Consider the following 26,465-nt stretch of genomic DNA (forward strand, 5'->3'; position numbering starts at 1 on the left):
ACGGGTAAAGGTCCGTTGACAAATGCAGCTGTGGCGTGAATGATTTCGAAGTTTGAAGCCACGGATTGTTTAGACGATAGACCCTACAGTGGCCCACGGAGCACTAGGTGTAATGCTGAGACAGTTCATGAAAAAATGGAGACTGTGGCGGGTTCGTCTATGCACGGGGAAGTCAGCGCTCGTGCAGTCGCGCGTCGCATCGGCATTCCATTCACTACTGTTTGGTTGGCACTGAGGCGTACCCTCCGATGCTATCCGTACAAAATCAATTGTTACCTGGTGATTTAGTGAAGCGGAGGGCATTTGCGGTGTGGGCGTTTCAAAAGATGGCGAAAGATGACGATTGGTTGACTAACATGTTGTGGACCGACGAAGATCATTTCACGCTCCGAGGGTCTGTCAACGCCTACAACTGCAGAATTTGGGCTACCGAAAATCCTAGAACTGTCGTGGAAACTTCATTACACGACGAGAAAGTCACGGTATGGGTTAGATTTACCACATCTACCGTTATCGGGCCCTTTTTCTTCGAGGAAATTCGTGATTCTGGTTTTGTAACTGCTACCGTGACGGGTGAGAGGTACGCCGATATGTTACAGAATCGCATCATCCCCAGCCTGGCTGATAAACACCTGCAGGAACGTACGATGTTTATGCAGGATGGCGCTCCACGCCATATTGCTAGACGCGTGAAAGATCTCTTGCGCACGTTGTATGGTGATGATCGTGTGCTCAGCCGCCACTTTCGTCATGCTAGGCCTCCCAGGTCCCCAGGCCTCAGTCCGTGCGATTATTGGCTTTGGGGTTACCTGAAGTCGCAAGTGTATCGTGATCGACCGACATGCTGAAAGACAACATCCGACGCCAATGCCTCACCATAACACCGGACATGCTTTACAGTGCTGTTCACAACATTATTCCTCGACTACAGCTATTGTTGAGGAATGATGGTGGAGATATTCAGCATTTCCTGTAAAGAACATCATCTTTGCTTTTTCTTACTTTGTTATGGTAATTATTGCTATTCTGAAGAGATGAAGAGCCATCTGTCGGACATTTTTTGAACTTTTGTATTTTTTTGGTTCTAATAAAACCCCCATGTCATTCCACGCATGTCTGTCAATTTGTACCACGCTATCTTCATTATTCTGTGATATTCAGTATTCAAATTTATACTGACGTTTTGATCACCCGGTACATATACTGCAGCGCTTTTTCCAGGAATATTTTGAAATCGCAGCTGGAGTCTCAATTCATACACTTACCTCAGAATCCTCAAAATACGTAGATTGCGTGTTGCAGCTGGCTCAAAGAGAAATGCAGCTTCAGCCCCTTTCTGGAAAGAGCTGAACGAATGTGAACGGCAAAACGTTGCCAGAATGTTATGGGAGTCGGCGACGGACACCGGTTGCTGCTCTGAGGCGGCAACAAACTGTCCCAGGGCGACGCCGCGGACTCGTAAAGTGCCCACAACGGTCCCTCCGCACCGCCTCTGCCAACACCCGCTCCAGCACTCACGACCCTAGCTGCCGGCAGAAAACACTGTGTCTGAGCGCAAGGCGAACGTGCCGACTACGCACAGACGCTACGTGCTGTGTACCTGTATCTTGTCTGATGTGTAGAATGTACATTTCCGTGCGCATACTTATATTCCATTGCAAAACTGTATGTGATAACCTTAGACAACATTTACAGAACATTGAAAGAAGCGAAGTTAGTTTACGTTGTCGTCAGCATCGAGATCTCTAAGGACAAAGCAAAAGCTCGACTCGGGCAACAATGGACAGGAGAATGAAATCAGACGAGGCCATGTTAAACATATTATCCTAACACTGTCACCAAATGAACTATAGACCTATATCTCTAACGTCGATCAGTTGTAGAATTTTGGAACACGTATTATGTTCGAGTATAATGACTATTCTGGAGACTACAAATCTACTCTGTAGGAATCAGTATGGGTTTCGAAAAAGACGGTCGTGTGAAACCCAGCTCGCTCTATTCGTTCACGAGACTCAGAGGGCCATAGACACGGGTTCACAGGTAGATGCCGTGTTTCTTGACTTCCGCAAGGCGTTCGATACAGTTCCCCACAGTCGTTTAATGAACACAGTAAGAGCATATGGACTATCATACCAATTGTGTGATTGGATTGACCTAGATAACAGAACGCAGCATGTCATTCTCAATGGAGAGAAGTCTTCCGATGTAAGACTGATTTCAGGTGCGCCGCAGGGGAGTGTCATAGGACCGTTGCTATTCACAATATACATAAATGACCTTGTGGATGACATCGGAAGTTCACTGAGGCTTTTTGCAGATGATGCTGTGGTGTATCGAGAGGTTGTAACAATGGAAAATTGTACTGAAATGCAGGAGGATCTGCAGCGAATTGACGCGTGGTGCAGGGAATGGCAATTGACTTTCAATGTGCTGCGAATACATAGAAAGATAGATCCCTTATCATTTAGCTACAAAATAGCAGGTCAGCAACTGGAAGCAGTTAATTGCATAAATTATCTGGGAGTAGGAATTAGGAGTGATTGAAAATGGAATGATCATATAAAGTTGATCGTCGGTAAAACAGATGCCAGACTGAGATGCATTGGAAGAATCCTAAGGAAATGCAATCCGAAAACAAAGGAAGTAGGTTACAGTACGCTTGTTCGCCCACTACTTGAATACTTCTCAGCAGTGTGGGATCCGTACCAGATAGGGTTGATAGAAGAGATAGAGAAGATCGAACGGAGAGCAGCGCGCTTCGTTACAGGAATTTAGTAATCGCGAAAGCGTTACGGAGATGATAGATAAACTCCAGTGGAAGACTCTGCAGGAGAGACGCTCAGTAGCTCGGTACGGGCTTTTGTTAAAGTTTCGAGAACATACCTTCACCGAAGAGTCAAGCAGTATATTGCTCCCTCCTACGTATATCTCGCGAAGAGACCATGAGGATAATCCTTCTTTCCACGAACAATACGAGACTGGAATAGAAGGGAGAACCGATATAGGTACTCAAGGTACTCTCCGCCACACACCGCCAGGCAGCTTGCGGAGTATGGATGTAGATGTAGATGTAGATGATTTAAGGAAAATGTGGCAGACTTAAATCTGGATTGCTCTTCATTTCAGAGTGGCGCTTGGACTCAAAGTTCCCAATTACTTGTTATACAGGGTGAAGCGAAATTCGCGCACTCGGGTTTCACAGCGCGACTACCCACACGCCAGCGATAAAAAAATGTATGTCACAAACTTTCGTCCGGCAAGTACATCCGGTACAAAAAGGCCGTTAAAGAGTGGCAGTCTGGCAACACTGTAACCACATGTATGGTAACTATCTCTGTCAACACGAAAGTTTGTGCTGTACAGTTGGTGCAGTGGAAGGAGTTTTGGGTTTTCATGCAGGAGGTCTAGGGTTCGATTCTGGATTCAAGAATATGTTGTTTTTTTTTGGTAAATGTAGTCCAAGTGGTACAGTATCTGGCATCTTAATCTTCAACAAAGATTGCAGTGGGTCCTCTGGAAAACATTTGCACTTACACACGACAATCGTACAAATGGAACATTGGCCAGCTTTGAAATATGCCCTTTCCACGTCGTGGGCGCCAATTTATTCGCACCACTTCCTCTACTAGAAGAAAAACCTGTTTTCTTTGTACCCTCCTCTAATGGTCACATAGATTAATTAGTACCAACTATTATTCTTGCCTCGTTCGGGTCCATTACGTTTCGTTAGGACCTTACGTTACCCGTAGGACTAGCAACGTGCTTTGCGAATAATGTCCAAACTTGGTTACTATTTGTATGTGTTATCGCCATGGTCCCATTAATTGTTTCAACTGTCTATTTCTTATTTGTCTAACCACGTATTTGTGTGTTCAGCGCTACAAAATGTTGTAAATTTAGGGTACATGTGACAGAAGAAACGGTGTATATTACGGGATGAAATGTCATGTCAGAATGAAATTAGCAAATAAAGAAATGCATCCCAACCCATGATTGAACCCTTGACCTCCTGTACGCTAACCCAAAACTCTGTCCACTGCGTCAACGGTGCATCACAATTAATTTGTGCTGTCAGAGATAGTTACCATAAGTTTTGTTACAGTGTTGCCAGATTGCTACTCTTTAACGTCGTTTTTCTGCCCGATATACTCGCCAGACGAAATTTTGTGAAAGATATTTTTTATCGCTGGCATGTGAGGAGTCGTGCTGCGAAGCCCGAGTGCGGGAATTCCGCTTCACCCTGTATATTCTGCGTTTTCGCCTGTCATTCTTTATGTGACAGTATACTTCCGTTTTATTATCCTATCCCATCTTCTAGTCAACGGTTTACGCATATTTCTTTCCTCGCCGACAGTTCGGACAACTGCACCATTTCTTATCTTGAAAATGCACTAAATTTTCGTACAGGGTGATCAAAAAGTTCTAATTTGAGGGCGTTGCTGCAGCATATATGCAACGTAACGGGAATCAGATGCGGGTATATAAGCACTGACATATAAGTTAGGGTTAGTGTGGCATTCGTGTCTTGCTGGCGAGCGTGCAGTAAATGCAGAGACGTCAACTATGCGACGTTATTGCCAAATGCGTTCAAACAGGACCAACCTGCTGATATTCTTTTCTTGGCTACCGAAGGACAAACAGCGGTAGGCATCCCTTGGGGAATGAATAATACGTATGGGGCAGCATGTGTATCGAAAATCACTACTCTGGAATGATGCAACAGGGGATGCTCCTGATTCAGGATTATCCACGTCCCCATTGTGACGTCTCGTTTTGTCTCGGATCGATGGCGATGGTTGTACCAGTCGAGATGACGCGGAACGGCGTCCGTCGATCACGACAACGCCAGTCTGTAACTATTATGAAAACGAACTCCTAGCTCGGTTTGGTTATTTTTCAGAAACTGTCTTTCAAAACTGATATCCACGTCTCGATGGAGCAGCACGCCGGAGTTCGTGCGCTGCCCTTGCTTGTAATTAAAGCAATGGTGTTCGATGTCTATCGATCTTCTTCACTTGTAAATATAGCGGCTGCAGCACTTTAAAAAAAAAGTTGAATTAAAGTTTATTGTTCTTCGTAATTATTTGCCCCTACACTGAGCACACACACAGATTTTCGTTCAGGGAATTGCGCCTGTTTGCATCAGAAAGGCTGACTTTGACGATAGCTTCTGACAACTCGGCGCAATTGTAAGTTCTTCGTGATTGCGTTTATCTGTTGCCTACTCAAATCTAATAATTAAGTTTATGTCGGCGATCAGTCTCTATCTGTGTCCTTTGCTGTTCGTGACTGTTAAGTAGCCTATCACGAAGGCTAAGTCCCATCACAAATCAACAATCAAACGAGTAATTTTTCTGTCACATATAACAACTATCCAGTTACCTGTCTGAACGGTAAAGATGATTTCACTTCAGTCCAACCTCTGACTAACACTTCCAACCGTAAAACTTTTAAACTTCAGGTAGGTTTTAAAACAATCTAGTAGCGCTTAACATGCGTACTACTATGGCAATAGTACAAGAGAGAAGTGAACATCTCCATTGCCGTCTTACATTGTAGCCATAGTGAACTTACTGCTCGATGCGGCTACAACTTTCTTCTAGGATAAATGGTATCTTTGGTCAATTTATGATCTTTACCTTCGTAAATAATAATGTTTTGAATTATTTCTTTAAAGTTTCTGTTTCTTATCATATGGTATTCTTTCATACAGTCCTTTCTTTATGATAAGCTTTAGTATTTACATTTTATCCTTGTTAATCAAACTGGCAAGACTGTAAATTTTGTTGTCAGTAGTTCTCATCACTGTCAGGATGAGTGATCTTTCTATTTCTTTTTGCAACAAAAGGGTGTTCATTATGAGTTCTATAATTGGAGTGTTACACCATGTCACGCTGTGTCGTAATGCAGAAGTTACGGTAAATCAAGTGGGAGATACCTGAGCACCCATCCTATAGTCCTGATCTACCTCCATGTAATTATCAAGTCTTTGGTCCCTTAAAAAAGGCATTGAAGTTTCGAAGATTCCTGTAAGACGAGGATGTGCGGCAGGCAGTTATGGATTACTTCACGCGGTGTTTTCCCAAGTGGGTATTTTACATCACTGGTCACTGGGATAATTGTCTCAATACTAATAGTCTAGGCGTAATGGGTATACATGCAAACAGATCTGTTGGTGACTGAAGAAGGTGTACTGATCACCAACATTAGACCAGTACCTACTTTTTTTTCCGTACTAATAATTATAGCTATTAGGACTAGTATGGTTTTAGGTTGGTTACTATCTCGAGTTACATGCGGCAAGACCAAGCCATTAATACCTGTTTTTCCCCGGGTAGAGGATCACGTGTTGAAGTGTGGACACGTGGACGCAAAATGATTATATCGAAAGAGGTAGTCTACTTACGTGTTAGTGGTGCAGTTACGGCCGTGCAGAAAACATCAGATAGTAAATTGTGTGACGTGTTAGTGAAAGACTGTTCGACACAGAGAACAAAACAATCAAGCACACATGTAGGGAAAAGTGAAGCACCCAGAAGGTAGTGTTATTTCAGTGATTAAAAAATCTAATCAGGATGACAAGGAATTTGGGAGTCTGATTTTTTTTCTGTAATTATCTTTAACATGTTTGTGTTTTGGTTCTATGTCTCTGTCTGGACTGAAGATGCTATTGTCAGTTTAAAATTTTTGTTATGTCTTGTAAGCTTAAAAAAGGCACTATATGGCATTATACTGAAATGTGTTCGTCAGTCTATTGTAGGATACAATTCGTGTTGAAACAGTTCCAGTACTTCATTATTTTGTTTTTGTACTTATGTGATTCTCTGATTGTTTAATAAAGCAAAAAGAAAACGTAACAGTACAACGTTGCGCTCCCTCTGGCCTTGAGGGTTACACTGATTCGCTTGGGAAGGGTGTGATAAGGTCGTTGTATTCTCTCATAGGACATGCTGGCCCACAACTGGTTTAACAATCCATGATATCTTGGATACTGCTGCTGGAAAGCCGTCGACGTTTGAGCTGGTACCACATTTGTTTTCTTGGGATCAGATCTGGGTATCTTGCTGACCAGAAAAAGGCGTTACATATCAACAGTGGCATACGAACACACAGTAAATGTCATCTTTGACAGCGCAGTGGTAATTCTATCAAAAACATTAAACAGAAAATAAAAAAACTACAAAACAAAAAAAAATTAACACCTTACTCGAATAAACAACGCCTACATAACATTTTAAATTAAATTAACAACCCCAACAAAATTCTCACTAAAGTATTGAAGAATAGCCTAAAGAGGTATTACATACGGAAGGTAATACAGCAGCAGATAAAAGATAGAACTGACACTTGCAGCAACAGAATGTATGGACTGCATTCACAGTGACAATTTAAAAAATACAGGAGAAACGGAGGAATGGAATGGAGCAGACAGAATGGGAAGTATTGGCAAACTATGAGGATTGTTTGAATTTTAGAACAGGGTGAATTATTGCGCTTAGAGACTTTGTATCCAACAAATAATTGAAGAGGTTGTCTGCAGGTGTTACTCTAGCGGCGTGCTTCGGTACTATAGCGCGGGAATGTCCGTGTGCATCACGGTTGTGGAAATGTACCTTCTAAAGAAGAAAAACACAATCTCGTATCTTTTTCTTTTCAAAGTGATAGTTAAAATTTTATGCATTGATGCAGAGTCTGTATTTGATAGTTCGTTGCAATGTTCCTTCGGACATACATGCATGTCCAAAGGATCACTGCATCGAACTTTATATACAGTATCAAATACAGACACTGCTCTAACGTATTTCTTGCCAAAGCCAAGAAAGTCTGGAAGGAAAATTAAAGAAAACTCCCCCTGTGCGTGAATCACATACTTGCTTGACCACTACATGAAGTATGCTTATGGAGGAATGACCTGTCCATGAAACGTGATCGGATAGTCGATGGTGGTGGTTAGTGTTTAACGTCCCGTCGACAACGAGGTCATTAGAGACGGAGCGCAAGCTCGGGTTAGGGAAGGATTGGGAAGGAAATCGGCCGTGCCCTTTCAAAGGAACCATCCCGGCATTTGCCTGAAACGATTTAGGGAAATCACGGAAAACCTAAATCAGGATGGCCGGAGACGGGATTGAACCGTCGTCCTCCCGAATGCGAGTCCAGTGTGCTAACCACTGCGCCACCTCGCTCGGTCTCGGATAGTCGAAGTAGTTAAGGTGATTGCTCGCGTAAAGCGGGAAATCCGGCTTAGAAGTTCGGTCCGGCATAAGTTTTCATTTGTTTCCTCTTGACAGATGTGAAAACTACCGAACTATCAGTTCAATAAGTCACAGTTGCAAAATACTAACACGAATTCTTTACAGACGAATGGAAATACTGGTAGAAGTCGACCTCGGGGAAGATCAGTTTGAATTCCGTAGAAATGTTGGAACACGTGAGGCAATACTGACCCTACGACTTATCTTAGACGATAGATTAAGGAAAGGCAAACCTACGATTCTAGCATATGTAGACTTAGAGAAAGCTTTTGACAATGTTGACTGGAATACTCTCTTTCAAATTCTAAATGTGGCAGGGGTAAAATACAGGGAGCGAAAGGCTATTTACAATTTGTACAGAAACCGGATGGCAGTTATAAGAGTAGAGGGGCATGAAAGGGAAGCTGTGGTTGGGAAGGGAGTGAGACAGGGTTGTAGTCTCTCCCCGATGTTATTCAATCTGTATATTGAGCAAGCAGTAAGGGAAACGAAAGAAAAATTCGGAGTAGGTATTAAAATTCATGGAGAAGAAATAAAAACTTTGAGGTTCGCCGATGACATTGTAATTCTGTCAGAGACAGCAAAGGACTTGAAAGAGCAGTTGAATGGAATGGACAGTGTCTTAAAAGGAGGATATAAGTTGAACATCAACAAAAGCAAAATGAGGGTAATGGAATGTAGTCGAATTAAGTCGGGTGATGCTGAGGGAATTAGATTAGGAAATGAGACACTTAAAGTAGTAAAGGAGTTTTGCTATTTGGGAAGCAAAATAACTGATGATGTAGACTGGCAATGGCAAGGAAAGCGTTTCTGAAGAAGAGAAATTTGTTAACATCGAGTATAGATTTAAATGTCAGGAAGTCGTTTCTGAAAGTATTTGTATGAAGTGTAGCCATGAATGGAAGTGAAACATGGACGATAAATAGTTTAGACAAGAAGAGAATAGAAGCTTTCGAAATGTGGTGCTATAGAAGAATGCTGAAGATTAGATGGGTAGATCACGTAACTAATGAGGAGGTTTTGAATAGAATAGGGGAGAAGAGGAGCTAGTGGCGCAACTTGACAAGAAGATGGGACCGGTTGGTAGGGCACGTTTTGAGGCATCAAGGGATCACAAATTTGGCATTGGAGGGTGGCGTGAAGCGTAAAAATCGTAGAGGGAGACCAAGAGATGAATACACTAAGCAGATTCAGAAGGATGTGGGTTGCAGTAAGTACAGGGAGATGAAGAAGCTTGCACAGGATAGAGTAGCATGGAGAGCTGCATCAAACCAGTCTCAGGACTGAAGACCACAACAACAACAACCTGTAAATTTATAGCTGTGGTGCTACCGTACTCACAATTCTCGAATACATTTCACAATGAAATTTTATAACTGCTCATTGTAGGTGTGAAGGCCAGGAGGAGCGATTATTTCGCCTTCGCATACGGCAACTTGTACAACACATCTGCAGACACGGACGCATAACCGTTAGGCGATTGCCGGAGCAGGTGGCGGAAGGTACGTAGCGGCGCGTCGGCGCGGCGTCTGGGCGGTTTCTTTCCGGTCGATAGCCGGCGCGGCGCAGCGCGGTGCCACCAGTCTGCCAGCGGCGCCGGCACCGTCGCCGTATTTAAAAAAGCCACACGCCGTCCCTTTGTGCCCGCATAAAGGCGCTATTTGTGTCCCACTGATACTCAATTTCACAGCCGTCCTGATCGCGCGCCATGCAGTAGCAGCTTGGCCTGCGTGACGCATAAAACGCCGACTTTCATGGGGAGCCCATTCTCTCTATAGAAGCTTCGCAGGTTAGACTGACGTCTGTCAGTCCACTTAATGGAACAGCAGACACACTGTCTCGGTTACTTTTAATAGAGGCTGACTGTTGATCTGTACACATGCGACAGCATATACTATGTAAAACGTTCCAAAAAGCCGCACATAAAACGAGATTTTTCCAAGGCTCACTCCTCAGGTTATACTAGTGATAGCAAGGGAGGGTCGAGTGATAAAAAATGGTACAAATGGCTCTGAGCACTATGGGACTTACCGAGCGAGGTGGCGCAATGGTTAGACACTGGACTCGCATTCGGGAGGACGACGGTTCAATCCCGCGTCCGGCCATCCTGATTTAGGTTTTCCGTGATTTCCTTAAATCGCTCCAGGCAAATGCCGGGATGGTTCCTTTGAAAGGGCACGGCCGACTTCCATCCCCGTCCTTCCCTAACCCGATGAGACCGATGACCTCGGTGTCTGGTTGTCTCCTTCCCCAAAGAAACCAACCCAACTATGGGACTTCACATCTGAGGTCATCAGTCCTCTAGAACTATTTAAACGTAACTAACCTAAGGACATCACACACATCCATGCCCGAGGCAGGATTCGAACCTGAAGTGCCTAGAACCGCTGGGCCACACCGGCGGGCCGGTCAAGTGTTTTGGATAGCCTTTGGGATAGAAACAATTCGCATACCCAACTAAAATATCGTCTGAGTGTAACTACACTCAATTGCGCGATCAAGATTTGAATATTACACACTTCCTCCATCCTAGGCAAATGGAGAAAAATGGTTGGTTCTTTTTGCATTACATGTGGCCTATGGTTGTCTTAAGGGGCTTATGAATGCACCATCTAGTACATTGGCAGTGTCTGAAAAACAAAAAAACAAAAAAAATCAGAAAAACATGGTTAACGGCTACCAAAACTGAGGCGCTGATTCCAAGGCGGCATCGCACAGAAAATGGCTGAAATTTTTACGATATATTCCTAAGAATCTGATGTGGAACAACTTCAAAATTTTCTTGATATCCTTATCCGAGGTAGAGGGGTTCTACTTTATCTTATGGTACACCTAAAATATTGAGTTAATATTCGGTGTGATGCGAAAACGTAGTTTACAACGAGACGCAGCACGGAGAAATGTACTGTAAAGTGTGTCCGTTATCATCCTGTGAATCCCATGTTCTAGTACTGAAATTCTTGTGCACACAAAACCCGGCCAGAGGTATAAAATTATATACTTTTGCGTTACTTCAATTTCACATAAGAAAACTATAAAAATTTTACTGATCCCTATAGCTCTTTTCATAAGAACGATACGCATTCCTGTGACAGGGAGAAGAACCTGCGGAAAAATGCTTCTATCGGAACACAAAAAAGGGGAATATGCTCACGTTTATTACAAGTGGGGGATCAACTCCCTCAGTCTGCCTTCCCCAGCAACCTAAAACATTGAAACCTCCTGGCAGATTAAAACTGTGTGCCGGACCGGGACTCGAACTCGGGACCTTTGCCTTTCGCGGGGAAGTGCTCTACCAACTGAGCTATCCAAGCACGACTCACGACCCCTCCTCACAGCTTTACAGAAGCACAGGAGAGCTTCGGAAAAGTTTGGAAGGTACGAGACGAGGTACTGGCAGAAGTAAAGCTGTGAGGACGGGCTGTGAGTCGTGCTTGGGTAGTTCAGTTGGTAGAGCACTTGGCCGCGAAAGGCAAAGGTCCCGAGTTCGAGTCTTGGTCCGGCACAAAGTTTTAATCTGCCTGGAGGTTTCGTATCAGCGCACACTCCGCTGCAGAGTGAAAATCTCATTCTGGAACTTTAAACATTTTCTCAAAAAATTAGGCAAGCAAAGGGAATATTCCTGCTTTTTTATCGAAATGAGAAACACACAAACACAGAAAAATTGTATTCACTACTACAAGAAAAGATTGGTGACCAATACAAAAATTGCATGCGCATGTGAAGAGAATGAATGAGATGAGGATTCCTAATAAAACGTACGGAATGAAGCGAAGGGCAAGAGACCAAGGAACAAGCAGCTACGAAGGACAGTCATAAAGTTTTAGTTATCACATTAAAAAAAATAGAACTGAAAACTAGACTGTGCCCATGAAACTTGGCCATGGTGTTACTCCTTCTCTACGTAAGGAAGACCTTATGGGGACCATGGCTGTAGAAGTCAGCATTTTCACAACTCAATAAATGTTCCATGTCATCGTCATTCTGGATATACTTGCCACACACTGGTTTCTTCATCAGAGCAAAGAGAAACAGTGACTGGGGAGTCATGTCAGAATACTACGTCCGCGGGAGATGAAGGGGACGCTGGGAGATGAGATATGTAAAATATTATAGCCCAAAGAAGCAGCAAGCGTGGCTTTCCCCGTTGTAGGCTGTCGGTACCCCTTCAGACTGTTTTCTTTTGTAGGGAAGCCTGGAACGGTGTCTACTCACTCCAATAAGGTCAGATGAGGCGCTGCTTGAATAAAAAATCAGCGGCATCGCAAAGGGTCATCAACTTTCAATAACGTCTGGAGTAATCGATGACATGCTGGTCACATGAGCCACGATCATGTTGTGAAGTAATTTGGTTCCTCAGTTTCTGGGCGGCTCACGAAATTATGTAACTTTTACCGTATTTTAGCATTAATATTTTGAGGTTATCTGTTTGTATTGCGTGTTGTGTTGGCAGAAGTGAGAGTAGCTCTTGGAGATTAGAGTCTTTTATTTCCGAGTGCATTGTCTGTATATCGTTACAAGATGGCTGACAAAATGTTGAAGCCGTCATAGTAGCGGGAGAATTCCAAACAAATCAACAAGGAAAACAGCATCACAACTTCGGATTTCTTGATGTTCTCGACAGCGAATTTAAAAAAAATAAGATTTGCATTCGTACAAAATAACAGTGTTGCCTAAATTGGGGACACAACAAACAATGAAAAATGGCGTACTCTGAATGTGCTGTGGGTTAAGGTGTGTTGTTGAACAACGTTTGGTTTTCGTATAAGGCACACTTTCACCTTGACAGCATTTTTAATAAACAAAACGTGCACTTTTGGCTTCCGAGAATCCAAACATGCGCCATGAGAAGGTGAATCACGCTCTAAGAATTGATGAATGGGGCGCAATCTCAAGTTAGGTGTAATAGGGCCATTCCTTTTTTGTACACACAATGAACAGTGACCGTTATCTAAATATGATGCGTAATAGTTTTCATGCTCAGCTTGTTGAGAAAAGGTTTCAGATAGACAACAAATTGTTCATGCAGGGTGGAGCCAAACCAGGCAAAGGAAAATATTTTCCCTAAACATTCTGGTACAGTGATGAAACTGCGGGAACTAATAATTGAGGCGTACAACGAGATAACCTAGGATATGTATCGGCGAGTAACTCGAAACATAGGAGTTCGTGTTGAGTAAGTTGGTAGAAGTGATCGTGGTCATATTGAACACGTCATAAGTAGAACATATTTTTCATTTAGATATTTAGATTGTTCACATGTTGTATTTTACAGTAGTATACGAGGGCTATTCGGAAAGTGAGGTTCGATCGGTCGCAAAATAGAAACCACAGAGAAAATCAAAAACGTTCCATTTGAAACAGTTCGCTATACCTTCCAGCTACTTCTCTACGTAGTAGCCGCACCGACTTAGACATTTGCCGTAGCTTTGTACCAAATTCCCTTGTCATAGCAGGCAGCTGCCTGTCCTTTCCGTTTTCCGTGCCAAAACGGCTTCATAGCGAACAGTTCGCGTGAGCAGATATGAAAATCAGAGAGAATCAAGTCGGGCTGTATGGTGGGTGATCACTTCGCGTCGAAAATGTAGCAGGGGCGTCCTTATTGCCCCTGCAGTGTTTTTGATGCGAAGAATTGTCACGAAGAAGGAACTGCATGACAGGTACGTTATGTGGGGTTGCATGAAATCACGCAAATCCTCACAGCAGGCAGCCATAGTTCGCGGAAGACACAGTCGTTCCCCACCGTCCAGGAGTACTGTACGAAGATTATTGACAGCACTGCCTTGTCCGAATAGAGGGTTGGCGCTCCAGCCTTCAACAAGTGGCAGAGGGCATCTCTCAAGGCTATGTTTGCCCCGAGTTTGTGCGTCTTAGACATGAGTGACTTGGCCGGCCGGGGTGGCTGAGCGGTTCTAGGCGCTACAGTCTGGAACCGCGCGACCGCTACGGTCGCAGGTTCGAATCCTGCCTCGGGCATGGATGTGTGTGATGTCCTTAGGTTAGTTAGGTTTAAGTAGTTCTAAGTTATAGGGGACTGATGACCTCAGAAGTTAAGTCCCATAGTGCTCAGAGCCATTTGAACCATTCGTGAATGACTTGCCGTTACTTCCACATGTCGTGCTTGCGCGATACGCTGACGATGCAGCGATCCTTGAACAACACTGCACTCCATTGGATAAATCAGTTGAAATACCCGTAAGGAATACTGGATGGGAAACTCTTCTTGAAATATCACTTTCAGGGAAGTCGCAACAGTATCATTTACCTGCTTCACCAATTATACCCATTGCTATAGAGTCAGCATCTGAACGTCAGCATCTGAATGTGAGGACCTAACTATACCTTTATCTAACAACGATCCTGCCATCAGTCTTATATGGATGACCCTCCTGAGGGATACTTCGTATTTCGACTGAATACTTCTTTTTTTTGTCCTTTTTTCTGAACTCTATTCGTACCACCTTATCAGAACACGTTTAAAGCCTAATCTGTGAGTGGTGTTTACGTATGACGCGTATTGTGTATACCAACAAAGTGCGACTGTTTAAAATTACGAGGCGTCAGCACTTGAGACTGGCGCATCTTCGAAATTAGCTGATCGTGTAAGTAGAAATAAATTTGGTCATAATAGCGACGAGGTGGAGAAAGGAATTGTCCTTCAAATTTCCAGGGACATAGCCAAGGTCTCTTTGACTCCATGACTGAGTCCCGCCGGACACGCATGTAGGTCAGCGTTCCCCCGGCTCCAGGGAGCGGTTCCGCGTCTGCTCGTTAGCACCCCACCAGCGCTGCGGTCGAGGGGCGCTGATGGGGTGGCAAGAATGCGGGAGCGGCGCGATACGATGCGATGCGCTGCGGTGCGAGGCGGGGCAACAGCCGCCAGAACCCCTCAGGCCTCGCCAGCGGCTCCCGCTGCCGGCCTCGTTAGCACACGCCACGCTGGCTGCTCTCTTAAAATTTCCAACGGCGCAACTTACGCAGTTTTACCTCGTTGTGCATGCATTGTAGCGCCCGTACGCCCGTGTCTCAGTTCGGTAACTTTTTTCTCTTTTTTCCGTTACTTCCTCTTTGGTACAAGACTAGAGCCGTCCGCGACGGGAAGTGCAAGATAGCGATACCAAAATTTTCATATTCCACGATGACATTCTGACATATTTCCATGTCCATCCTTGTCAACAGTTGATGGTTAGAGAGAGACATCACTGTTACAGGTAGTCTGCGTAACCCAGTTGTGTTGGCCACTGATGCATCATATACATGGAACGTGATAGCCCCTTCTGCATCAACGAAGGCCTGAAGATGGTGCACTGAAAAGTCGAAACTCCTACCTACACAATAAATTACATCATAAGGACGGCTGTAGGTGTTCCATTACCTTAAAATTCATTTTTGTCTTTTTTTTGTCACCAGTATTATGTTATCATTGATCCAAAGATTCCTATTTAAACTCTCGGGCTATGTGTTACCCTATCACCATGGGTAGTGGAGTAGGTAGTTCGGCATCTGGTGCAGAATGTTAACTTAGGTTAAGTCCGGGAAAGTTGGACCACTGGGTGCGACGGACTAGCGACATATTTCGCAAATGCGCCGCTAGAGAGCAACTCCCGCTGTTCGTGAACAAACATGCTACTAAAGTATTTTGTTATTTTCACTTTAGTTCTGGAGAAAAATCACATTCTCTGCTGCAGTTTTTTTTTTTTTTTTACTGAGAGCTCCTGATAAATTTGTAGGCATAAAAATAACATAAAATGGCCATTAATTTCTTTACCTCCAGATAGGACTGGTCCATCTCTCCCAGACAATCTGGAGATTTTAACCAGTGTTATTTGGGAGAGATGGACCACGTGTTTTAATGTGTGAGAGAGGGAGCACAATTAAATTTATGTTGGAGGCATGTGGAATAAACCCACTGAAGATGGCAGCAGTTCCCGAATCTTCTTATCTTTCGGAAGGTGCGTCTTTTCCAACAAATGGAAGAGCTGGCCAACCGACCATTTAAAAGCTCATCAAAAGCCCTACTGATTCCAAGCACATCAAAAGAGCAGAGTTATCTGCACAAGTCAAATTCTATCACTACACACCTTCAGACTTATTAAACCTAAGACTTTCAAGATTACCGCCTCAAAACTGACTACTCCTGAGGTAACGCAGATAAGACTTTTGGAGGAAATATGACCTGTTCCTTCTATTGATAAAGACATTAATGTAAGTGGAAGGCAGCAGCTGTATCCAAAGGGTTAGACTCTGCTGAAAATATTAAACAGTAAAGAAAGAAAGGATGAGAAAAGAGAGGAAAAACAGAAAAAAGACACAAAAAGATCATCAAAGGAAAAATACTAGTAGAGAGAAAACCAGACTGAAGAACCTAAAAAAAAAGACAAATACTGCAAATAGCTCACTGTATTTATCAGATGCAGACATTATATAAGCTTACAAAAGTAATTTTGCTGAATGGAATGAAGATAAATGTGTTTCAAATGGCTCTAAGCACTATGGGACCTAACATCTGAGGTCATGAGTCCTCTAGACTTAGAACTACTTAAACCAAACTAACCTAAGGACATCACACACATCGATGTCCGAGGCAGGATTCGAACCAGCGACCGTAACAGCAGCGCGGTTCCAGACTGAAGCGCCTAGAACCGCTCGACCACAGAAGATAAATGTGTTGGGTGTGATAAAATCTATTATGAAACTATTAAAAATGACGATTGGATTCAGTGTGTTTCCAATTCACGATGGTCACACGGCGATGAGAGGAAGACAGTTAAGCTTGCACAAAACCAACAATTTATTAGAAAAGCAAGTGTTGTGCATGGTTCGGAGAACACCGGGATGAGTGTACCATTCTCCCCTGACCACAAAGCTCCCCGGTGTTAAGCCCAATCGACAATCTGAATCTGTGGGGCCACCTCAATCGGGCTGTTTCCGTCATGGATGCTCAACCGAGAAATCCAGCGCATTTGACCACAGAAATGGAGTCGGCATGGATCAACATCCCTGTCGGTACCTTCCAGACCCTCACTGACCCAATTCCTGGGCGACCGCGCTGCAAATTTGGTTATTCAGTTTTTTCACGTGTGGTCACATAAATGGGACTGGACCGTGTAGAAGAAGTTCGCGGTATTTCGAATATCATTTCGTTTTAGTGACGAGTGTACTGTGGTGGTTAATCCACCCTAATCAGCCAATTGCTGTTGAGCGGGAGGGTCGGGCCACATAAGCAACATCCACAGTTAACAACAATAATTTTATTAACTTTCCCTTGGCAAAATAAAATTTTATCTCTAAAATTCAAAATCCTTACAAGCACGGGGAACCGCCCTCTTGCCGGCCGAAGTGGCCGTGCGGTTCTAGGCGCTGCAGTCTGGAACCGCGAGACCGCTACGGTCGCAGGTTCGAATCCTGCCTCGGGCATGGACGTGTGTGATGTCCTTAGGTTAGTTAGGTTTAAATAGTTCTGAGTTCTAGGGGACTAATGATCTCAGAAGGTGAGTCCCTTAGTGCTCAGAGTCATTTGAACCACTTTTTTGAACCGCTCTCTTCAAACAACAACATTAATCTTTAACAAAGCATTAAGTGACTTGCAAGTTAATTAAATTCTATACACAGTAAAGCTCCCAAAAGGAGACTACAATAATGAGATAAAGTTTAACCAATAATGGATATCAAAAACATTTTTTTACACAAAATAAAATACAAACAGATACGCCTCTTCGTGACACATTTTCAAAACAGGTGACGTCACATAGGCACGGCCTATTTCATGCAGCAGAAGGGGGTCCCACTGGATCCAGACCAGAGGTGACTAGACCTCAGAACCCACAGCAAGCGGGCGAGCTGTACAGGGTGCCGCACACAGTACACTATAACACACTGGAAAAAAGGTCTTAGAGCCCGTGCTACTATACAGTTTCAGAGAAAGAAGGGGGGGGGGGGGGAGGGGAGAAAACGGCAAACATTAATTCCTCAAACGTGAAATAACTACGATGTATAAAATGATAGCCTGTATCACAAACATTGAAATAATACAGTCAAGGGTGAATCAATAACTAATGCCCTTGACGTAACCTCAAAGGACGAGGGCGAAGAGCATAATACCAAGTCAGTTTATAAATTTAAACTACACTAGTAGGTTAACATATGCTCACTGAAACTGGAGAGCTCATTTAAATTACCCCTTAACAGGATACTGATAAACACTCAAGTAAGGCTACAATTTGACTGTTCACGAGTGAACAAGTAATGCAGTTAGATAACACAGAACGTACAGATTCAATGTTAAGCCTGTGCTTTGAACCAACTATACCAACGTCCACACAGCCCACTGTACCAGGATAAAGAAATTACAGTTTCACTATACTAGCTTATGCCGTCCGTCACTCCGAACATCAATAGTACCAATTAACACATCTCGCTTGCTCCAACTGTATCACATCACCAAAATCCAGATAGCCCTTTAACCAAACACAATAACACGTGAAACTTCCTGGCAGATTAAAACTGTGTGCCCGACCGAGACTCGAACTCGGGACCTTTGCCTTTCGCGGCAAGTGCTCTACCATCTGAGCTACCGAAGCACGACTAACGCCCGGTCCTCACAGCTTTACTTCTGCGAAGGTTCGCAGGAGATCTTCTGTAAAGTTTGGAAGCTAGGAGACGAGATACTGGCAGAAGTAAAGCTGTGAGGACCGGGCGTGAGTCGTTCTTCGGCAGCTCAGATGGTAGAGCAGTTGGCCGCGAAAGGCAAAGGTCCCGAGTTTGAGTCTCGGTCGGGCACACAGTTTTAATCTGCCAGGAAGTTTCATATCAGCGCACACTCCGCTGCAGAGTGAAAATCTCATTCTACAATAACATTTTCAGTACATTTTCAGAAAACTGAGGAGCGACTGCTTCACCTATTCGTTATTAATCGCTTCGGCTGGAAGTGATAAGGTGAAGGGCTGTACCAGAAGCAGAGTTTGTGACGTGTGTGGGCGTGCGTGTGGTCGTGCTGCAGGGCGTGACTTACCCGGCGTGCCACGGCATCTGGCGCTTCTGGGCGCCGCCGCTGGAGCGCTCTCGGCTCGCGACGCTGGCCTTCTGCGGCTCCTACGCCGGCGTCGTACTGGGCATGCCGCTCTCCGGCATGCTGGCGGGGGGGATCAGCTGGCAGGCGCCCTTCTACTTCTACGGTGAGTGCTTGCGGCGCTGCCCTCCCTTCCGCTGCACCTAAGCCTACGTCTCCTGCAGGCGCCAGAGGTATCCATTTGGAAAAACTAGCCACATGACTAATACACCAGCTCGTCAAAAGTATAAAATATTTGATCAGTCGAACGCCTGGTGCTGAGGAACACATTTATAGAATAATAATCCGTTTCAGTTGCTCGTAATTTTCTTAATTTATTCCACCAGCGGTTACAGAGTTGTTGTTGTTGTTGTCTTCAGTCCAGAGACTGGTTTGATGCAGCTCTCCATGCTACTCTATCTTGTGCAAGCTTCTTCATCTCCCAGTACCTGCTGCAACCTACATCCTTCAGAATCTGCTTAGTGCATTCATCTCTTGGTCTCCCTCTACGATTTTCCCTCCACGCTTCCATCTAATACTAAATTGGTGATCCCTTGATGCCTCAGAACATGTCCTACCAACCGATCCCTTCTTCTAGTCAAGTTGTGCCACAAACTCCTCTTCTCTCCAATTCTATTCAATACCTCCTCATTAGTTATGTGATCTCCCCATCTAATCTTCAGCATTCTTCTGTAACACCACATTTCGAAAGCTTCTATTCTCTTCTTGTCCAAACTATTTATCGTCCACGTTTCACTTCCACACAAGGCAGCACTCCATACAAATACTTACAGAAACGACTTCCTGACACTTTAATCTATACTCGATGTTAACAAACTTCTCATCTTCAGAAACGCTTTCCTTGCCATTGCCAGTCTACATTTTATATCCTCTCTACTTCGACCATCATCAGTTATTTTGCTCCCAAAATAGCAAAACTCCTTTACTACTTTAAGTTTCTCATTTCCTAATCTAATTCCCGAAGCATCACCCGATCTAATTCGGCTACGTTCCATTATCCTCGTTTTGCTTTTGTTGATGTCCATCTTATATCCTCCTTTTAAGACACTGTCCATTCCATTCCACTGCTCTTCCAAGTCCTTTGCTGTCTCTGACAGAATTACAATGTCATCGGCGAACCTCAAAGTTTTTATTTCTTCTCCATGAATTTTAATACCTACTCCGAATTTTTCTTTCGTTTCCCTTACTGCTTGCTCAATATACAGATTGAATAACATAGAGGATAGGCTAGAACCCTGTCTCACTCCCTTCCCAACCACTGCTTCCCTTTCATGCGCCTCGACTCTTATAACTGCCATCCGGTTTCTGTATAAATTGTAAATAGCCTTTCGCTCCCTGTATTTTACCCATTCCATCTACAGAATTTGAAAGAGAGTATTCCAGTCAACATTGTCAAAAGCTTTCTCTACGTCTACAAATGTTAGGAATGTAGGTTTGCCTTTCGTTAATCTATTTTCTAAGATAAGTTGTAGGGTCAGTATTGCCTCACGTGTTCCAACATTTCTACGGAATCCAATGTGATCTTTCCCGAGGTCGGCTTCTACCAGTTACAAAGTTATATTTTATATATGTATTATTACATTAATAGTATAGACTCTATAAGTGTCTAAACATTTATTACAGTAGAATGTAAGAATTTCAAGTAAATCGGAAACGTACATTTTGAGATATTTTATTATCAATTTTTTCATTTTATATGTTACATATTACATGTTACATATTATATGTATTAAAAATATACATATATTGACGAAGTGGATACATAGAAACACGCCCGTATTAGAATTCAACGTTGTGACGAAATTTCAAAGCAATCACTCAAGAACTTTCAGAGATAAACGATTTTGAACAAATCTTTTACAGTTTTTCCCCTTTTATTACAGATATATATCACATAGATATCTGATGTTGTTCCAGTAGCACTATAAAAATACGACATATTCGAATACCATGTTGCGCCAAAATTTCAAAGCAATCCGTGAGGAACTTTCAGATATACGAGTATTTGAAGAAACAAACAACTAAATCTGTACTTAGTCGAAACTGTAATTGCTCCTAATCACAAATCTCCAAAAGTTTTTGACCGAATGCTAACAACCTTGACTTAACGTTGCACTGCAATACGCGTAGACTTTTATATATCTGTTGTTAAAATATGAAATGTATATCTTTTTATAAATTTGATGATACGGAAACTTTATTATAAAAATCTCAAAAAGTTATATATGTAAAGAAATATGTACCTAGAAAAATGCTTGTATTAGAATGCAACGTTTTGTGATAATTTTGAAGCAATCGGTCAAGAAGTTTCGGAGGTTTACGATTTTGACCAAATCAATATTTACGTTTTTATTTAGGTAGATTGGTAACTCACAAAAATTTGTGTGTTAGGAGCGCCAATACACAGCCTACATTGCTGTTGTTGTTTTCAGTCAAAAGACTGGTTTGATCCAGCTCTCCATGCCACTGTGCAAGCCTGTTCATCTACGAGTAACTGCTCCAACATACATCCTTCTGAATCTGCTTACTGTATTCATCTCTTGGCCTCCCTTAACAATTTTTACCCTCCATGCAACCCTCATATACTAAATTGGTGATCACTTGATCCGTCGGAACGTGTCCTACCAGCCGATCGCTTCTTCTACTCTACTTACGTCACAAATACCTCTTCTCCCCAATTCTATTCAGTACCTACTAATTAGTTAGGTGATCTACCCAGATAATCTCCAGCATTCTTCTGTAGCACCACATTTCAAAATCTTCTATTCTCTTCTTGTCTAAACTGTTTATCGTCCATATTTCATTTCCATGCATGGCTGCACTCCATACAAATACTTTCAGAAAAGACCTCCTGACACCTAAATCTGTACTGGAGGTTAATAAATTTCTCTTCTTCAGAAACGCTATCCTTGCCATCGCTAGACTACATTTTATATCCTCTCTTCTTCGACCATCATATTTCTTCCAAAACAGCAAAACTCATCTTTTCATTAAGTGTCTCATTTCATAATCTAATTCCCTCAGAATCATCAAATTTAAATGGACTACATTCCATTATCCTCGTTTTGCTTTTGTTGATATTCATGTCATATCATCCTTTCAAGACACTGTCCATTCCGTTCAACTCCTCTTCCAGGTCCTCTGCTGTTCCTGACAGACTTACAATGTCATCGGCAAACCTCAAAGTTTTTATTTCTTCTCCTTAGATCTTAATTCCTACCCCATTTGTTTTGTTTCCTTTACTGCTTACTCAATATATAGATTGAATAACATCGGAGTTACGCTACAACCCTGTTATCACTCCCTCTCAACCACTGCTTCCTTTTCGTGCCCCTCGACACTTGTAACTTCCATTTGGTTACTGTACGAACTGTAAATAGCTTTTCGCATCCTGTATTTTATCCCTGCCACCTTCACAATTTGAAAGAGAGTATTCCAGTCAACACTGTCAAACGTTTTCTCTAGGTCTACAAATCCTAGACACTTACCTTTTAAGATAAGCCGTAGGGTCATTATAGCCTCGCGTGTTCCTACATTTCTACATAATCCAAAGTGATCGGTTTGTACCAGATTTTCCATTCGTCTGTAGAGAATTCGCGTTGTTATTTTGCAATCGTGACTTATTAAAGTGATAGTTCGATAATTTTCACACCTGTCAATACCTGCTTTCTTTGGTATTGTAATTATTACATTCTCCTTGAAGTCTGAGGGCATTTCGCCTGTCTCATACATCTTGCTCACCGGGTGGAAGAGCTTTTTCATGGCTGGCTCTCCCAAGGCTATCAGTAGTTCTAACGGAATGTCGTCTACTCCCGGGCCTTGTTTCCACTTAGGTCTTTCAGTGCTCTGCCAAATTCTTCACGCAGTGTCATGTCTCCCATATGATTTTCATCTACGTCCTCTTCCGTCGCTCTTATGTGGTCCTTCTGTTTACTCCTTTCGCCTTTCTGCTATCCGTTCTTTGCTTACGACTGGTTTTCCATCTATCTCTTGATTTTCGTACAGATGGTTCTCTTTTCTCCAGAAGTCTCTTTAATTTTCCTCTTGGCGGCATCCATCTTACTAACGATTTATGCTTCTTCATCCCTACATTTGTCCTCAAGCCATGCCAGCTTAGCCATTTTGCAGTCCATTTTGTACTTCCTGTCGATCTCATTTTTGACATGTTTGTATTCCTTTTCACCTGCCTCATTTACTGCAATTTTACATTTTCTCCTTTTATCAATTGCATCCAATATCTCTTGGGCTACCCAAGGATTTCTGCAAACCTTCGTCTTTTTACGTGCTTGATTCTCTGCTGTCTTCCTTATATCAGCTCTCAAAGCTACCCATTCTTCTTCTAATGTATTCCTTTTCCCTGTTCTTATCAATCGTTCCGTAATGCTCCCTCTGAAACTCTCTACAACCTCTGGTTCTTTCAGCTTCTCCAGGTCCCATCTCCTTAAATTCTTTCGCTTTTTGCAGTCCTTTAGTTTTAATGTAGAGTTAATAAGCAATAAATTGTGGTCAGAGTCCACATCTGCCCCTGGAAATGTCTCACAGTTTAAAGCTAGATCCTAAATTTCTGTCTTACCATTATATAATCCATCTGAAACCTTCCGGTGTCTCCAGGCCCCTTCCACGTATACAGCCTTCTTTCATGATTCCTAAATCAAATGTTAGCTATGATTAAGTTATCCTCTGTGCAGAATTCTACCAGGTGGTTTCCTTTTTCAATCCATATTCACCTACTACTTTTCTTTCTCTTCTTTTTCCTACTATCTCCCTCAGTTATCTGAATAATTTCTTTTAGCTCATCGTAGATTTCTTCAGTCTGTTCATCATCTGCGGAGCTAGTGGGCACGCAAACTAAATGTTGTAGGCTTGGGCTTCTTGGCTGTCTTGGCTACAATAATGCGTGCACTATGCTGCTCGTTGTAGCTTATCCGCGTTCCTACTTTTTTGCTCATTATTAAACGTTATCCCGCATTACCCATATTTGACTTTGTATTTATAACCCTGTATTCACCTGACCAGAAGTCCTGTTCGTCCTGCCACCGAAGTTTGTATCAAAATATCTGAGATAAATGGCCATATCTATTGACTGTATTGACTTACAAGTTCAAACGTTTTACACCGTCAAGACCATAGACGTATTTGAAATAAATTTCAACTCGATAATTCTATCCGTTTCTCAGAAAAAATGACCTTAGCAGACGGGCAGACAAAGGAACAACTAAGCTACGTCATAAGGTTTTCGTTTTTACCGACTGTGATGTGGTGTGGTGGTAAGTTCCTAGGGGACCAAATTGCTGAGGTATCGGTCCCTAGGCGTACACATTACTTAAGCTAACTTGAAGTAACTTACGCTAAGGATAACACACACACCCATGCCCGAGGGAGGACTCGAACCTCCAACGGGGGGACCCGAGCGAACTCCCTGGACCACGCGGTTACCATGCGGCGTCCGAATGAGATGCAGAACCCTAAAAACGAACGCTTCATCCTTTCTTTGTCCTGTGAGACAGGGTTAAATTTGTTTCTACTCCAGAAATAATAATTAACTCCCCACAATTATGAAGTTGCTTAACGTAATTTATCGGTATCAACTATCCGTTTCCAAATTCCTCGCATTTAGTGACAAAAAATTTCTACTAAGCTCCAGGGACCAATGAAATGCCTGTCAGTTTCCGTATATAATTTGCGACTGAGGTAGCCTATCTCTTCGTGGCGTCAAAGTTTCTGTGGAATGTACAGGGCTATTACAAATGATTGAAGCGATTTCATAAATTCACTGTAGCTCCATTCATTGACATATGGTCACGAAACACTACAGATACGTAGAAAAACTCATAAAGTTTTGTTCGGCTGAAGCCGCACTTCAGGTTTCTGCTGCCAGAGCGCTCGAGAGTGCAGTGAGAGAAAATGGCGACAGGAGCCGAGAAAGCGTATGTCGTGCTTGAAATGCACTCACATCAGTCAGTCATAACAGTGCAACGACACTTCAGGACGGAGTTCAACAACGATCCACCAACTGCTAACTCCATTCGGCGATGGTATGTGCAGTTTAAAGCTTCTGGATGCCTCTGTAAGGGGAAATCAACGGGTCGGCCTGCAGTGAGCGAAGAAACGGTTGAACGCGTGCGGGCAAGTTTCACGCGTAGCCCGCAGAAGTCGACGAATAAAGCAAGCAGGGAGCTAAACGTACCACAGCCGACGGTTTGGAAAATCTTACGGAAAAGGCTAAAGCAGAAGCCTTACCGTTTACAATTGCTACAAGCCCTGACACCCGATGACAAAGTCAAACGCTGTGAATTTTCGGCGCGGTTGCAACAGCTCATGGAAGAGGATGCGCTCAGTGCGAAACTTGTTTTCAGTGATGAAGCAACATTTTTTCTTAATGGTGAAGTGTTTAAACCTCCTCTACCAAGAAACGTGCCAGAACTGCGAGCTCGCATCAACGATGCTTTCGAACTCATTGATGGGGACATGCTGCGCCGAGTGTGGGAGGAACTTGATTATCGGCTTGATGTCTGCCGAATCACTAAAGGGGCACATATCGAACATTTGTGAATGCCTAAAAAAACTTTTTGAGTTTTTGTATGTGTGTGCAAAGCATTGTGAAAATATCTAAAATAATAAAGTTATTGTAGAGCTGTGAAATCGCTTCAATCATTTGTAATAACCCCGTATTTAGTATGCAGCTTAGAAATGCAACTAATTAGTCAGCAGTGCAAAGTTGCTACTATCGAAAGCCTTGTTTTTGTCACTTACCACTGTTTTCATATGCACACATTCTGACAAAGTTGCCATTAGTGAGATTGTGAAATCTGAGATACATTGAGGTGACAAAAGTCATGGGATAGCTATATGTACACATTCATGTGGCTGTAGTGTCGCGTACACAAGCTATAAAAGTGCTTCCCATTGTCGGAGCTGTCGTTTGTAATCAGGTGATTCATGTGAAAAGGCTTCCGGCGTAATAATGGCCGCACGGTGTGAATTAACAGACTTTAAACGTGGAATGCTAATTGAAGCTAGACGCATGAGACACTCGATTTTGGATATGTGTCAATAATGTGTCGAGAATGATAAATTTCATGCATTAACGTCTCCCCACGAGAAATGCAGTGGCCGACACCATTCACTTAATGACCGCGAGC

The 26,465-nt window shown here is 43.0% G+C and overlaps 1 protein-coding gene across 1 annotated transcript in view; it reads left to right on the plus strand.

The window, feature by feature from the left end:
* The window catches only part of LOC126195661 (vesicular glutamate transporter 1), a 213,356-nt gene that overhangs the window by 115,732 nt on the left and 71,159 nt on the right, over positions 1-26,465 (plus strand). The window contains exon 7 of the mRNA XM_049934286.1: positions 19,255-19,429. Coding sequence (XP_049790243.1) covers positions 19,255-19,429 — 175 coding nt within the window. The remainder of the gene's footprint in view (positions 1-19,254; positions 19,430-26,465) is intronic.

The sequence above is a fragment of the Schistocerca nitens genome, chromosome 7 (genome assembly GCF_023898315.1).
Source record: "Schistocerca nitens isolate TAMUIC-IGC-003100 chromosome 7, iqSchNite1.1, whole genome shotgun sequence".
Lineage (NCBI taxonomy): Eukaryota > Metazoa > Arthropoda > Insecta > Orthoptera > Acrididae > Schistocerca > Schistocerca nitens.